The sequence below is a fragment of the Etheostoma cragini genome, chromosome 4 (genome assembly GCF_013103735.1).
Source record: "Etheostoma cragini isolate CJK2018 chromosome 4, CSU_Ecrag_1.0, whole genome shotgun sequence".
NCBI classification, from domain to species: Eukaryota; Metazoa; Chordata; class Actinopteri; order Perciformes; family Percidae; genus Etheostoma; species Etheostoma cragini.
This window is the reverse complement of record NC_048410.1, coordinates 26182950-26196263: the sequence shown is the minus strand read 5'-3', so window position 1 is coordinate 26196263 and position 13314 is coordinate 26182950. Positions and strand designations below refer to the sequence as shown.

The window sequence follows — 13314 nt, the reverse complement described above, 5'->3', positions numbered from 1 at the left end:
CCATGTTCCAGCTTTACACCTTCTGCTACAATTCTCCATGTCTCCCTCTCTTTTTCTCTCTTTCTGTCTGTCTGTTATATCCTCCAACCGGTCGAGACAGATGACCGCCCACCCTGAGCCATGGTTCTGCTCGAGGTTTCTGCCTCTTAAAAGGAAGTTTTCCCTTTCCTCTGTTGCCTTGTGCTTGCTCATGGTGGGAATTGTTGGAATTCTGTAAATAACGTCAAGAAGTACGGTATAGACCTGCTCTTTTATGAAAAGTGCAATGAGATAACTGTTGTTGTGATTTAGCGCTATATAAATAAAATTGAATTGAATTGAATTGATCTTGTCTGGAATGTGGCGTCGGCCACATGAGGTTTCCACCAGACTATGTGGGATTGCCCCGTAGGCGTTGGCATGGTTGAGCTAGAGGACTGGCAGATCCCCTTTGCCCTCACGTGCCTCATGTAAACGCTGGGTGACAACTCCTCAATGCATCCTGGCATCTTTGGGACTCAACCCTTCTGCACAGAGGTGTCGATGTACATGTTTCTCAGAAGGAACTCCGTCAGGCATCGGGCAGGAATACTAAAGAATATTTTGCCCGCCACACTGAGGAGCTAGATGACTCTAAACTGCTTGATGGCCACTCTACTTGGGCCCTGTGCTGAGCTGGTTCAAGCAGCCGTGACGACTTCTTCAACTTCCTTCAAAGTTGGCTCCTTGGTGTTAAATGCTGAGGTGGGTTCCGGCGCAGTTATCAAAGCTTTTCATGGCCCGAGAACTTCGTCTCTTGCTGTCACTGTAGGTGGTGCTGTGGTGCTTGTTAACCTTTTCTTCAGTGCACGCAAGATGGCCACTTCTTTTCTGCCCAAGGATCGTCTTCCTAAATCCAAACGGATTGGAAATCAAGGTAACACGTTTCCTGGCTCTCTCCTTGCCCCTCCTCCTATGCTCACCGAAGGTTGATTAGTCTTAGTCTACACCGCTGGTCAGCGAATGTTCCTTAGTGCCAAACATTTCAGAACCAATAATGATGATCTTTGCAGACAGAGCTTGCCATTTCTGGTCTTCCCCCCACGGTAGCTTCAAGGACTTGGTCTAGGTCCTCATCGAAATGGAGCCACTCTCTCGCCTTGTTGGCCGCAGGCCACTTGAACCGGCGGTGTTTGGAATGTCTGACATGAGGTGGGGCTTGTGGGGCGTGGAGGTTCTGGCGCTGTGAGGTGACTCTGGGCCGGGCTCTTCCTCCATCTCACCAGTTACTGGACCTGTGCGATGCACCACCTGCTTTCCCTTCAAGAATTTCATTTTTGCCTGCTGGATCTTCAGGCCACGTCGATTCTTGCAGACTTTGGTATTTTCGCAAACTCATTGTCGATTCTCTATTAGCATTGTGTCTGTTCTGTTGGAGTGCTTAAACACAAGAGAGAGAATGGCTAAGAAACAACAGCGGAGAAAGAAGTGCAGAGATGGCACTACAACTGTGTACAGCCATGGAAGCAGCAAACAGACTAACGGAATAAATGTATATTGATCTAGCAACACTGTTAAGTGCAGCGCTCTCAACTTGGCAACCCCTGGGAACTTTGAATCTGAGGAGGAGCGGGAGGAGATGACTCTCTATAGTATTTTGAATTTGGACTGCAGTAACTATTTTAAAGACTAGCTGTCAGTATTACATATTTCACCTTTAACCTCTTCAAACATTTAATAACTACACACCCTGAAAGTTATAAGGAGGCTGAACAAAAACATGAAGCATATAAAAGGTTTACTTGCTTTTTCATGTAGACTTGAGATGATTGAAAAAAACCTTCACAATTACAATGAAGTAAATAAAAATGTAAAGATCTTTGTTTGCAGTTTGCAATTGTTCTTTATTAATGGCTGGGGAAAAACTCATGGCCTACATTCTAAGTATTTGTTCAATTACTTATTTATTCATAGCATTTTTCTAAAATACTTTACTGTTGTTTACACTTATTAGCACAAACATATGTATTTAATTGTACTCATAATTGCTTTTGTAATTAATTTGGTTTTGTCGGTATTGTGTCATGTAATTGGCCATTAATTGTAATTGATGTTTTTGTAAAAGTCAATTATTTATAAAAAATCACATACTACCCATTATAGAAATATTAGTATTGTTATAATAAAATTGTAATAATTATTGTATTGTGTCATATTGCAAAAGTTTGGAATCACCCATCCCTTGTGGCGAGGTAGAGTTGGTCATCCACTTATCACAAAATTGGTTGTCCGATCCCTGGCTACTCCTGTCCACATGACCAAGGGTTGTTGCAAATCCCGACAAATCACTCCTTCACTGGCAGGTCCGGTGCCATAAGTATGTGTGAATAGGTTAATAAGAGGCAAATTGGAATGCGCTTTGTCCATGATGATAGAATAGCACTATTAACTTAATTACATTTACCATTTGCTCACTAGTGTCTTCCTCCATTTTTTTTCATTAGTGTTTCTAATAGTGCATGCAATAGGTGAAAAGTGAAATTGTAAGAGCAGTCTCTTTTGGACCGTAAGGTAAATTACTTCAGACGGTCTGCTTGTTGACTGTAAATCCGCTCATCACAAAGTATTACATTTTTCCCATGAGAGTTTGGATTTTAATTAAAAAAGTAATTGCCCTTGTGTAGACAAAGGAGAGAAAAAGAACTGCTAGAAGTAAGGTTGACTTAAATGGTTAAGTATTTAAATGCAATGTGTTAAAATTGAGGTATATTTCATCTTTGCATGTGTTCAGGCATGAGGGAGGGCGTTTTAGTAATTATTTATTTATCAGTTTTATTGTCATCACCAAATTGATCAGACAGAGAAACAGTGTCAGAATATATATTGGCTTTTGTTTTCAACAAACCCAATATGTGGTTTCTAATAAATCCATGTTAAATTTACAAATACATAAACCAATAATAAATAAATAATCTTCAAATTAGGCAAATAAATAGTTAAAATAAATTAATAAATACACAAAAAAATGTTTTAACAAATAACATACGTGTGAGGTAAAATGTGTCATATAAAATAATACTGGCATGTAAATTATTGCAATTCAATTGATAAAAAACAATATAAATATTTTATATTTGTGATCAACACTGATATTTTTATGAATTTTATACATAATTTCCTGAATAATTTAAAGGGAGGTTATTGCTTATATCAAAAGGCAGGATTATGATGCATGCATGTGACAAGCCTGATAAGTGGCAAGCTTTTTCTCACTTTGTTGTAGGAACTATTAAAAAGTATATAAATAGAAATTAAAAAGATAAATATTTCCCAATCAGTCCTCAGAGCTGCTGTCGTCCTCTGGTTGGTGCTCTTTGAAGCAGGCCGACTCGTAGTGCTTATTCAGGTATGACTTGAGTGCAAAGCTTTTGTGGCAGCGTTTGCAGGAATAGTGCTTGAAGGCCGAGTGCGTCTGCATGTGGGCGCGCAGGTTGGATCGGTCGGCGAAGGCTTTGCCACAGTGGGCACAGGCAAATGGTTTCTCACCGGTGTGGGACCTCATGTGGCCCTGCAGGAGCCAGGGTCGACTGAAGGCTTTGCTGCACACCGTGCATTCGTGCTTCAGGTCATGGGTCAGCATGTGCATGGCCAGTGCTGGCATGGACACGTACACCTTGTGGCAGGAGGGACACTTCCTTGCCTGTTGGCTGTCCAGACTGCGGTGCGTCTGTTTGTGTCTGCTTAGATTGGAAGACGTGGCGTAAGACTTGCCACACTCGCCGCACATGTGGCGCCCTTTGGATTTCCCTTTGGTGGGGCTGCAGTCTGCTGAGCCAAGACCCTCACTGCTGTCCGATTGGCTGCCTCCTTTTCGCGGATACCTCTGGTTAGGCCTACGACGGGAGCGTCCATCAGAGATGAGGAAAGCGTTGATGCCGCACGCCTCCAACTCAGGGCTGCTGCTGTCGGACTCGACTGTGCCACAAGAATTGGGACTGTCCGGGTGCTCCATGTCGTGGTCAGAGAACTCTTCCCCGCTGCTGCCACCTGGGGAGTACAGGGGCATTGAGGAGAGCCCGTCCTGCTCATGACCTGGCTCCTTTGAGCTCTGCAACACTGAGGGGATGATGTAATCGTGGATGTAGCCTGTGAAAGGAAAAAGACAATTAATAAAAGGATAAAAAAATAATTTGGAATTATTGGAACATGGAATATCTTCATAATCTCAATAACCTCTGATGAAAATGGCCCTCTTACCCGAACATCTAATCAATAGGAAACCTATACAGGAAGCTATTTGTAAATGCAAGGTTCAGCAAGCTTTGGGAATGAAATATTAATGAGTGGTGCACAGTTCTGCCCCAATCAATAGCCTACCTTTACTGACTCCAACAAGTGCTATCATTGGGAGGGGGGGGGGGAATGAAAGGCACATTGTGGCTGAATATGAGTTATACACAATGTGCTGACATTGACAAAACAGTCAGTGACTGCAATAGTTTGGCTCCTGATTGATCCACCTGTCGCTGCCTCGCAGCAGCAGCATATTTGAATCTGTGAGAGGAGGGGGAGTGATCAAAACAGAGCGTCTCAGCAGTGAAATCCCCTCAATCACTAAATCATTTTAATCAGATCATTCCCCATCTGTGGTGGTTTTGAGAGTGTTCATGAGTATGGTAAGGGGGAGATTGAGTGACAGGTGGGGGCTGTGATTTGGCAAAGAGGGAAGGGAGGGCTTTGAGGCAGTGGGGTCTGATCTTGACAGCAGTCAATGGTATATTGAGCCCAATCCCCACAGACACCCCCCCCACACACACACACACACACATACATACACACACACACACACAAACAGGAACACAAAGGGAAGCAGACAGCTGGCATCCTAAATCTGGGGGACAAATGATTCAACTTGAACACAAGATCTGTGAGGCTAGTGAAGGGGGGAGTGGGAGGGGGGCTGAATCCACGCAAAGCACACATTTCTTTGGATGTTTCTCAAAGGCAAACACGCACACACCATGTTGTTTGTATCGCAGGGTTGTTCTCACATCCAGTCTCTGTAGAAATCCCTTGGATGAAAATCTACTGTCTGCCAATATACTGCTCATGTTGCACTTTATTGAATTACCTGCAGCACTCTCTATTTTCCAGTCAATACCCATCTTCTAAAAACCCTGTTCCATCACCTCTCCCTGCTCCACATATGGATTGTGTTGCTGCAATCCTACTCCCTGTGGCTATCTAACATCCTGCAGGATCAGATGGAGAGAGATGGAGAGATGAACGGGGGGTGGGGGGGTGGATGATGAGAGGAGAGACTCAAGGGCAACTGCACCATCTAAGGACAACACAGTCCCATGTGGCTATCTGCTTTCTCCCTAGTATTTTTTTTCCTTCTCTCTAGTTGGGCCCGACAAAGACTTGCATCATATTTTCTGCCTAATACATGTGTATGCGTATATCTCATCATTCATGTACACAATACATTTAATAATGTATAATAATAAAATTAATACGGTATTAAAGCCAAAGGCTGCTGTGTGATCTGGTTTGAGTATTAAGCAGATTGAGTCAGCGTGACCTGAATACCATTTAGCATTTGCAGAGTTGGAAAACAAAAGTCCTGAGGCATACGGAAGGGGGGGGGGCAAGCAATGCCTGTGGGTTGTTTAGGGATTTTCAAGAGCGATTAGGTAGCAAAGACAACAACATAAACACTGTTGCATGAATCTCTGTCTGGTGTTTGAGATTTCTTTTCTCCATTTTTGCGCGACAGACCATATGGAACATCTCCAAATAAAGAAATCATTAGCTACTGCAGCAAAAAGTAGCCCACAAAAAGTTGAAAACACAACTCAGAAAGAAACTTACCATTTTCACTTAAACGCACTGCCAAGTTAGTCGCCGACTCTGTGATGGCATGTGTCACAGTGTAAGAGTCGTCCCAGTGCTGCTGCTGCTGATGGTAGTAGTTAGAAGATGAGAAATCGTGAACCTTCGGCTGCTTCACCAAAAAGGAGCGTGGCATCTTCTTCGCGTGATAGTAAAAAAACTGATGCTAGAGCCTCATAGAAAAATGTGAACAGGCTAGTGAATTAAAAAAAAGAAAAGAGCATGTACTGAACTCCCAGGCGGCCTTCTTGAACAGGCCAAACAGCGGTGGATTGAAGACAAAAAAGGTTTAAAGCCAGAGGGCAAGAGAAAGAGAAAGCAGCAGAGAGAAAAAGCAGAGGACAGGGAGGATGGAGAGGAAGACAGAAACAGAAGCAGAGAGAGAGAGTGAGAGAGAGAGAGACTAGCTGAGCTCAGCACTACTGCAGCCTTTTATATGTGGGGCACAAGCCCCAAAGATCAGGTGGTGCTTTGGAAGAGGGAGCTGCTTAGCATTAATCCATCAAACATCCCCAGGGACACACATCAAATTACCACGAGCCGTCTGTGCTTCTCCCCGCTTGCACACACACACATGCACATACACACAGAGCAGTCAACTAACCCACCTCCTCCCACATTCTCCTCCTCCTCTTTTCACCCCTCCATCTCCCCTCTCCCAGGGAAGGAGAGCAGACAATAGTGGTGCAGAAGCACGTGGGTGACACTACACACAACATCTTGTCCTCCATTGTCTTTCAATGAAGTAGCTAACACAATTTATGCTGCCCCAAACACACACCCCCTTATTCCCTACTAAGAGCACCACCACCTCTGATATTTCTTCATCATCATCATCCAAATATAAACTTTAACCTGCAGAAACAGTGTCTTAATACATATATCAGATTATGGATTGGATTGTTTAGATTTTCATAAAATTTAGGTCAGAGTCACCATCTCCGTACAAGTACCTGCATTTAGGTCCCTTAACGTTTTGCTTATTTTATGGAATCTCAATAATTTGAATAATAACTGTCTGTAGTATCAGAAAATGTCAAGTACTAAATATGGGAAACAAATAAATGGAACATAATTTCTTAGTATTGTTTACTTATTCTTTTGAATCATTTCACCTAACCAGCTCCTTTATTTCAGAAAAGTCAGCTGATTACCATTCATAATATTAACACTTGTTTTTTACAATTATTAATTAATTAATGATAAAATTCAGAGAGAGAATTTCAATGAGAATTTGTTTCTCATTTTGTAGCAATTAAATATTTTCACAAATGATATTTTAGGAATGTATGTACTAACCTCGTAACAGTTAACCTTACGATGTCCATGTCCCATTTATTCATTTCATTTATGATTTTGTGACCAACTTTTTATAAATTTTCAACCCACCATCGTCCCAAGTTGGCATAATCATATATATATATATATATATATATATATATACAATGAACATTTATATATATATAAATATACACTGTATATACGTATATGAATATGCCAACTTGTATATATACACATATACATACGTAGATATAAAAATGTTTAGATATTTCAAAAAAATGTTTTAAGCTTTAGCTTTAGCTAAGAGGTTCTTCAACCATTAAAAAGAAAGAAGAAAGATTTCAAAAATACAATACCGTATGTCCCACATGACACAGGTCTTGTGTTACAGATATGTATGCATTCAAATGAAGATACTGTAGGGGGATATGTAATTCAAATAAAACTTGTATTCAGTTAGTTCTACATTTCTGTGACATCACAACATGTGACATTTAACATGTTTATTTGTCACTCCCACTGTCCCCGTCCCTGGCCGTTGTATGTCTCTTGGACGACCCCTCAGCCCTCCGTATAACAATATAACCCTCTTCTGGAAAAAAAAGGCCCCACAGCGACTTCCTATCCGGTGTGTCTATGACAGACTGACCCCTGGGTGCTTGCCGGGTCACTAGGTCATATTCTGGTGGGCCAGAGAGACGGCAGCAGCCTAAACGCAACCTGGACAGCTCACCCACAGATGGCTCTGCAAGGTACACTTCAGTATGACTGGATCATAAAAATGGAATATATTTTCACACACAGAAGGGGGGGATTTTCATTTAGTACCTCATACAGTGACCAGAAGGGAATTCATCCCTAGCCTGGTCAACTGTAAAACTAACTCCCAGGTGCTGACCAATAATGCTATTATGATTTTAAATCTTCGTCTTAATGTATGAAACATATATAATAATATTATTTATTTTTCTTACCGGCAACAAAAGGTATTGTATGTGTCACACTGTTGCACAGGTTGTACGATTATGGCCAAAATGATAATCACGATTATTTTGATCAACATTAAGATCATGATTAATTATCACAATATTTGTTGATTTTAACCAAAACCGATTTTATAGTCACACAGGCTATTAACCACTGCTCTTACATTTATATTATGCAGCATTTTTCTGTCTTAAGTTGTGTGTTATACATACTGTACATACAGCTGCAACACATGTAAATGAAAATTAGCTATCTGAAATAAATAGATTATGATGTTGTTGTTTTTTGTATGTATCTCTGAGAAAGCTTCTTCACTTGTTTTCAACAACAACTGATTAAAAGAGCTAGGGAGAGAGGGGGAGTACGATGGACGTAAATGCTACTCACAGAGTGACAGCTGACTCATTATGAATGGGTCTAGCACGGGTTGAATGGGGGTCAGCAGAGCCTCACGCGTTGTGTGTATAAAATGTTTGTATCGTCACTGCGCTGCATTTTTATGAACTATGATAATCTGGCCATGGGTCACATCTCTTGCCCAGGGCCAGCAGGCTCCATCTCACACGCTGTTACTCTACGAACTGAAGTTAGTGGCATTCAATAACTCCGCGATAGCAGTTACCAGGAGAAACACTGGTATAAATACAGGTTTGCCTCTCATGCATAACTATACACAGCTGTTTTTACAACAATTAAAACTGTGGACAAATGTAGTAAGGTGGACCGGCGGCCGCTGTGTCTCTCCATGTTGCTGGGGAGTCGTGTGTGAGTTAATGGGGGCTGGGCTTTACACAAGAAATGGGTCATGTAACGCAAAATGAAACCATATCTACTGTATATAAACAATATTGCTTCGTTTGTGGAGAGGCAGCGGATGCTAGGACATAAGCACCGGTGCGACCAAGAGGAAAAATATTACTCGTGCCCTAGAGCCATGTGAGTTAACAGACACTAACTAGCACCGACTAGCACTGGTCACTGCTGTTGTCTGAAAAACACAGAGAGGACAAAATGTTGCGTTTGAATTTTCCTTCGTTACTCTGTCCTCTGTGACTGTCTACATCTAGAAACTAAGCTGTGCGAGGCAGGGAACAACTGACTGGCACATGATCAGACAGTGGTTTACGGAGCGGTAGATTGGCTTTGCAAAAAAAAAAAACGTTCTGTGAAATGATGCATTCAAAAAAATCGCTCGATCACGCAATTTGATCGTGGGAAGCAAAAATCGTGATTAAAATTTGATTTATTGTGCAGTCCTACCATGAACACACACTGGTTTATTTTGACTCAATCCCGCACACCGTCCTACTGCCACAAATACTCCCTAGGTTACCAAATGTGTATTATGATAACATTATATTAATTGCTAATCACAGAATGCAGTTACGTTCTTATTTTACTCCCTGGAAAAAAAGAGACTTTGGCGATGGATGTGTTTTTTTTGTGTGATGTCATTATTTTATTTTTGTCCACCTTTTTTTAGTTTTTTTATACTAATGAGTTTGTCTAACCTGGAGGTCTTTTAAAAACAATGTAACAGACATTGTAGAGTTGCCAGAAAGTTATAAGACATGAAAAAACACATTGTTGTTATTGGTCTTTTTTTAAGATTTGTAATAATGTGACAATATAACATAAAATAACTACATTTATCATTTTTCATTATTTTGTACACCATGAGGTCTTAGAAATAGTTTTTTTTATTTCTTGTTTAAATGAAAAAAATCTGTGGGGGAAAATATCTCTGTCCAATGTTTCTACACATGTGTTTCAAGCCTGAATAATGTACAAAGCTGAATTTGTGCAATGATGTCATCGAAATTGAGCGGAGCAGAGAGATTTCCCAAAGGATCAGTGTAATATCAAACACATCAAAAACTGGACATGGACGCAGAAGACACACAACTGACTCCATCATTTTATATATTTATTTTCAAAACGATCCCCTTGAAGTTGCAACAAGGAGATGCACAGCCAGGAATTGAGGATTTCTGCTAGAGTTGTCATTGCTGTCCTTGTGTATGTGATACTGGCTGCTGAGTCTGGTTAAATACATGTTAATAAATACATGTATGTTGCAGAGAATGCCGACTATCTGAGCCTGTTGAGCTGTGATAAGTGAGATAATTTGTGTTAATCACATCCAGCCATTAGAAGGCCATCTGAAAAACAAACGCAGGTTCTTTTCACTGAGGCATCTTTTCAGCACCTCCACAAAAATCTCCCACTCTGCCATCTGACAATAAGGCAGCTGCACGCCAATGAATGAGAGTGATTGTCTCTTTTCTTTTAATCAGCACTTAGTGAGTGAGAAAAGGAGAATTTCCCCTCTTCAATCTGCATGTTTTTTCAAGGGTTGATTGTGGTTAGCTGCTGAGAGTGATTTATGGTCCAACATATTCCATACTCTTTTATTTTATCATGCAGCTTTGTGGAAATGGTGTTAGAAACGTTCCACTGAGATTTGTCTCGCACACTTATCTGCAGAACCAAATAACAAAACACCTCAAGTCAATTTTGAAGTGACTGGTTAAAGTCTCGCACAATCGGCTACGTCCGCACCATGTCACCTTGAGTGGGGAAGTGGGATGAGAGGTCAGTGAGAAAGATGAGGAAAAAACTGCCAGCCGTCGGGTGAGAGGACTGACTGGGATAGAGTGGGGAGGCTGGGGAGGCCAACAGGGATGCCAAAAACGGGGGGAGGAGGCGTTGTACAACTGCATTTTAATCTAGTCAGACGTCAATCTAGATAAAAGGAATCTGTCCATCTCTCTCGTTTCCATTCTGGGGTCATCAATCACACAAGTCACTGGCCTCTTCTCCAGTGGATGTCAGAGTCTCGGGGGAGTAACCGGACCAGCAGCAGATGCTGTCCAAAATGGAAAAACCACAGTGATGAAGGCAAAATATGGTGAATAAAGAGGATGGTGACATGACATGCCTGATGGCAGATGAAGCTATGAGATAGACAGTGAAGCAACAGGTGCATTATTAATTACTATATTTTTGAAATTATAAAAAACTAATAATAGCTTAACATTTTAGGACACGCTGTGTTTGCTTATGAGAGTGAGATGAGCAGATTAAAACCACTCTGATGTCTGTATGTTAAAGATACAATCTCAAAGATGTCTTTTTCATTCTCTGTGGCGGCACCTAAGGTGATAAACCCTAAATGTGTTTTGGATCTTACCTTCACTTGTTTTTAATAATTAATTGTTGGTAGTCATCACTCACACATATCATATGTATGTATATATATATATATGTAAATGTACTGTATTTATATAGCGCTTTTCTAGTCTTAACGACTACTCAAAGCACTTTAACAGGAGACATTCACCATTCACACACATTCATACACTGTGGCCAAGGCTGCCGTACAAGGTGCCACCTGCTCATCAGATAAACACTCACACACATTCAAACTCTGATGCGCAGCATCGGGGGCAACTCGGGGTTCAGTGTCTTGCCCAAGGACAATTCAACATGGGACTGCAGGGCCAGGGATTGAACCCCGAACCTCCCAATTGGCAGGCAACCGCTCTACCACTGAGCCACAGCCACCCTATTATGTATCATGTACACAAGTACATAAGTGGATACATATGTGTGTATGTGTTTATATACACATATATATATATAAATATACACATAAATACAGTATATTTACACACACACACATACATATACACACACACACACACACATATACTTTATATACTGTATATGTATATGCATACAAGTACACAATTGAGGAACGATTGAGGGAATTGAGGAACAATATGCAAAGATGACAAGCAGGCAGAAGAATGTTTTATCAACGATTTATTTTCACTAAGAATCAAAAGAAACATACAGATCCAAAACGCCAAAGCAAAATCTGAAATCTTTTTTAAAAATCCCAAAAGGTGCAAGGAAAAACAAAAAGCAGGAACACAGAAACTGGTAAGACTCACAAGGGGAATCCGGATCACAGGGAGGAGACAAATGTAGAACACATCTTCTGGAAAACCAAACGATTTGACAAGAGACAAACGAAACACAGAGGTTAAATACAAGAAAAACAAGCAACAGGTGATACATCAGGTGAATTACATCATTGCGGGGACAACACTCACAGAGGCGGTAGAGCAGAAGGCAGGGAGTAAAACTAGACAGGACGAGACAGAGACCAAGACCATCAAAATAAAACACGAAACAGAACATACAGACACTCAAAGGTAAACACCAGAAAGGAACAACAACTCAAGGACAGGGAGGACACACAGATAGAAAAGACACAATAACAGAAAACAGAACAACGAAGCAGGATAAAAACCAGAACATAGATATTTATGTATATATATATCTAGTGACTCTTAACTCGCAACGCCAGCTGTGTGATCAAAAGTGACTGCCAATGGGCCACCCAGGTCATAATACTGCAAATGCAATCACAATTATGTTACCTCATTCTGCAATAGATAGGGACTAAACGGACATTTATTTGAATGCAAATCAGTAAATTATTACTTTAAGGAGCAGTCAATGCGTAGTTAGCCAAGCTTAGCATAAGGACAGGAAGCAGGGGGAATAAGCTATCTTTATTCTCCATCCATCCATCTTCATCCACTTATCCGGTATCGGGTTGCGGGGGCAGCAGCTCCAGTAGGGGACCCCAAACTTCCCGTTCCCGAGCCACATCAACCAGCTCCGACTGGGGGATACCGAGGCGTTTCCAGGCCAGGTTGGAAATACAATCTCTCCACCTAGTCCTGGGTCTTCCCCGAGGTCTCCTCCCAGCTGGACGTGCCTGGAAGGCGCCCAGGAGGCATCCTTACCAGATGCCCGAACCACCTCAACTGGCTCCTTTCGACGTGAAGGAGCAGCGGCTCCACTCTGAGCTCCTCTTGGCTGACTGAGCTTCTCACCCTATCTCTAAGGGAGACGCCAGCCACCCTCCTGAGGAAACCCATTTTCCCTTGATCTCGCGAACAAGACCCCAAGGTACTTTTACTCCTTGACTTGGGGTAAGGACTCACTCCGGGGGGGCTGTGGCTCAGTGGTAGAGCTGTTGCCTACCAATCGGAAGGTTGGTGGTTCGATCCCCGCCCCTGCAGTCATTGTTGAATTGTTCTTGGGCAAGACACTGAACCCTGAGTTGCCCCCGGTGCTGCGCATCGGAGTGAATGTGTGTGAATGTTTATCTGA

At 41.7% G+C, this 13314-nt stretch overlaps 1 protein-coding gene across 1 annotated transcript; it reads right to left on the bottom strand.

The window, feature by feature from the left end:
- Positions 1-2765: 2765 nt before the first annotated feature.
- On the bottom strand, positions 2766-6298 carry LOC117943506 (transcriptional repressor scratch 2-like). Its single transcript, XM_034869674.1, has 2 exons — positions 5833-6298; positions 2766-4104 (listed from the first exon to the last, which is right to left on the bottom strand). Exons 1-2 carry the CDS (start codon positions 5987-5989, stop codon positions 3293-3295), a joined length of 969 nt encoding a protein of 322 aa, XP_034725565.1. The 5' UTR covers positions 5990-6298; the 3' UTR covers positions 2766-3292.
- Between the last annotated feature and the right edge of the window lie 7016 nt (positions 6299-13314).

What these genes read in the sequence shown, in the direction of transcription:
- LOC117943506 (XM_034869674.1), bottom strand. Translation starts at nt 5,989, where the DNA reads ATGCCACGCTCCTTTTTGGTGAAGCAGCCGAAGGTTCACGATTTCTCA. An exon ending in AGTGCGTTTAAGTGAAAATG is followed by an intron (nt 4,105 to 5,832) that starts GTAAGTTTCTTT and finishes TTCCTTTCACAG; the next exon opens with GCTACATCCACGATTACATC.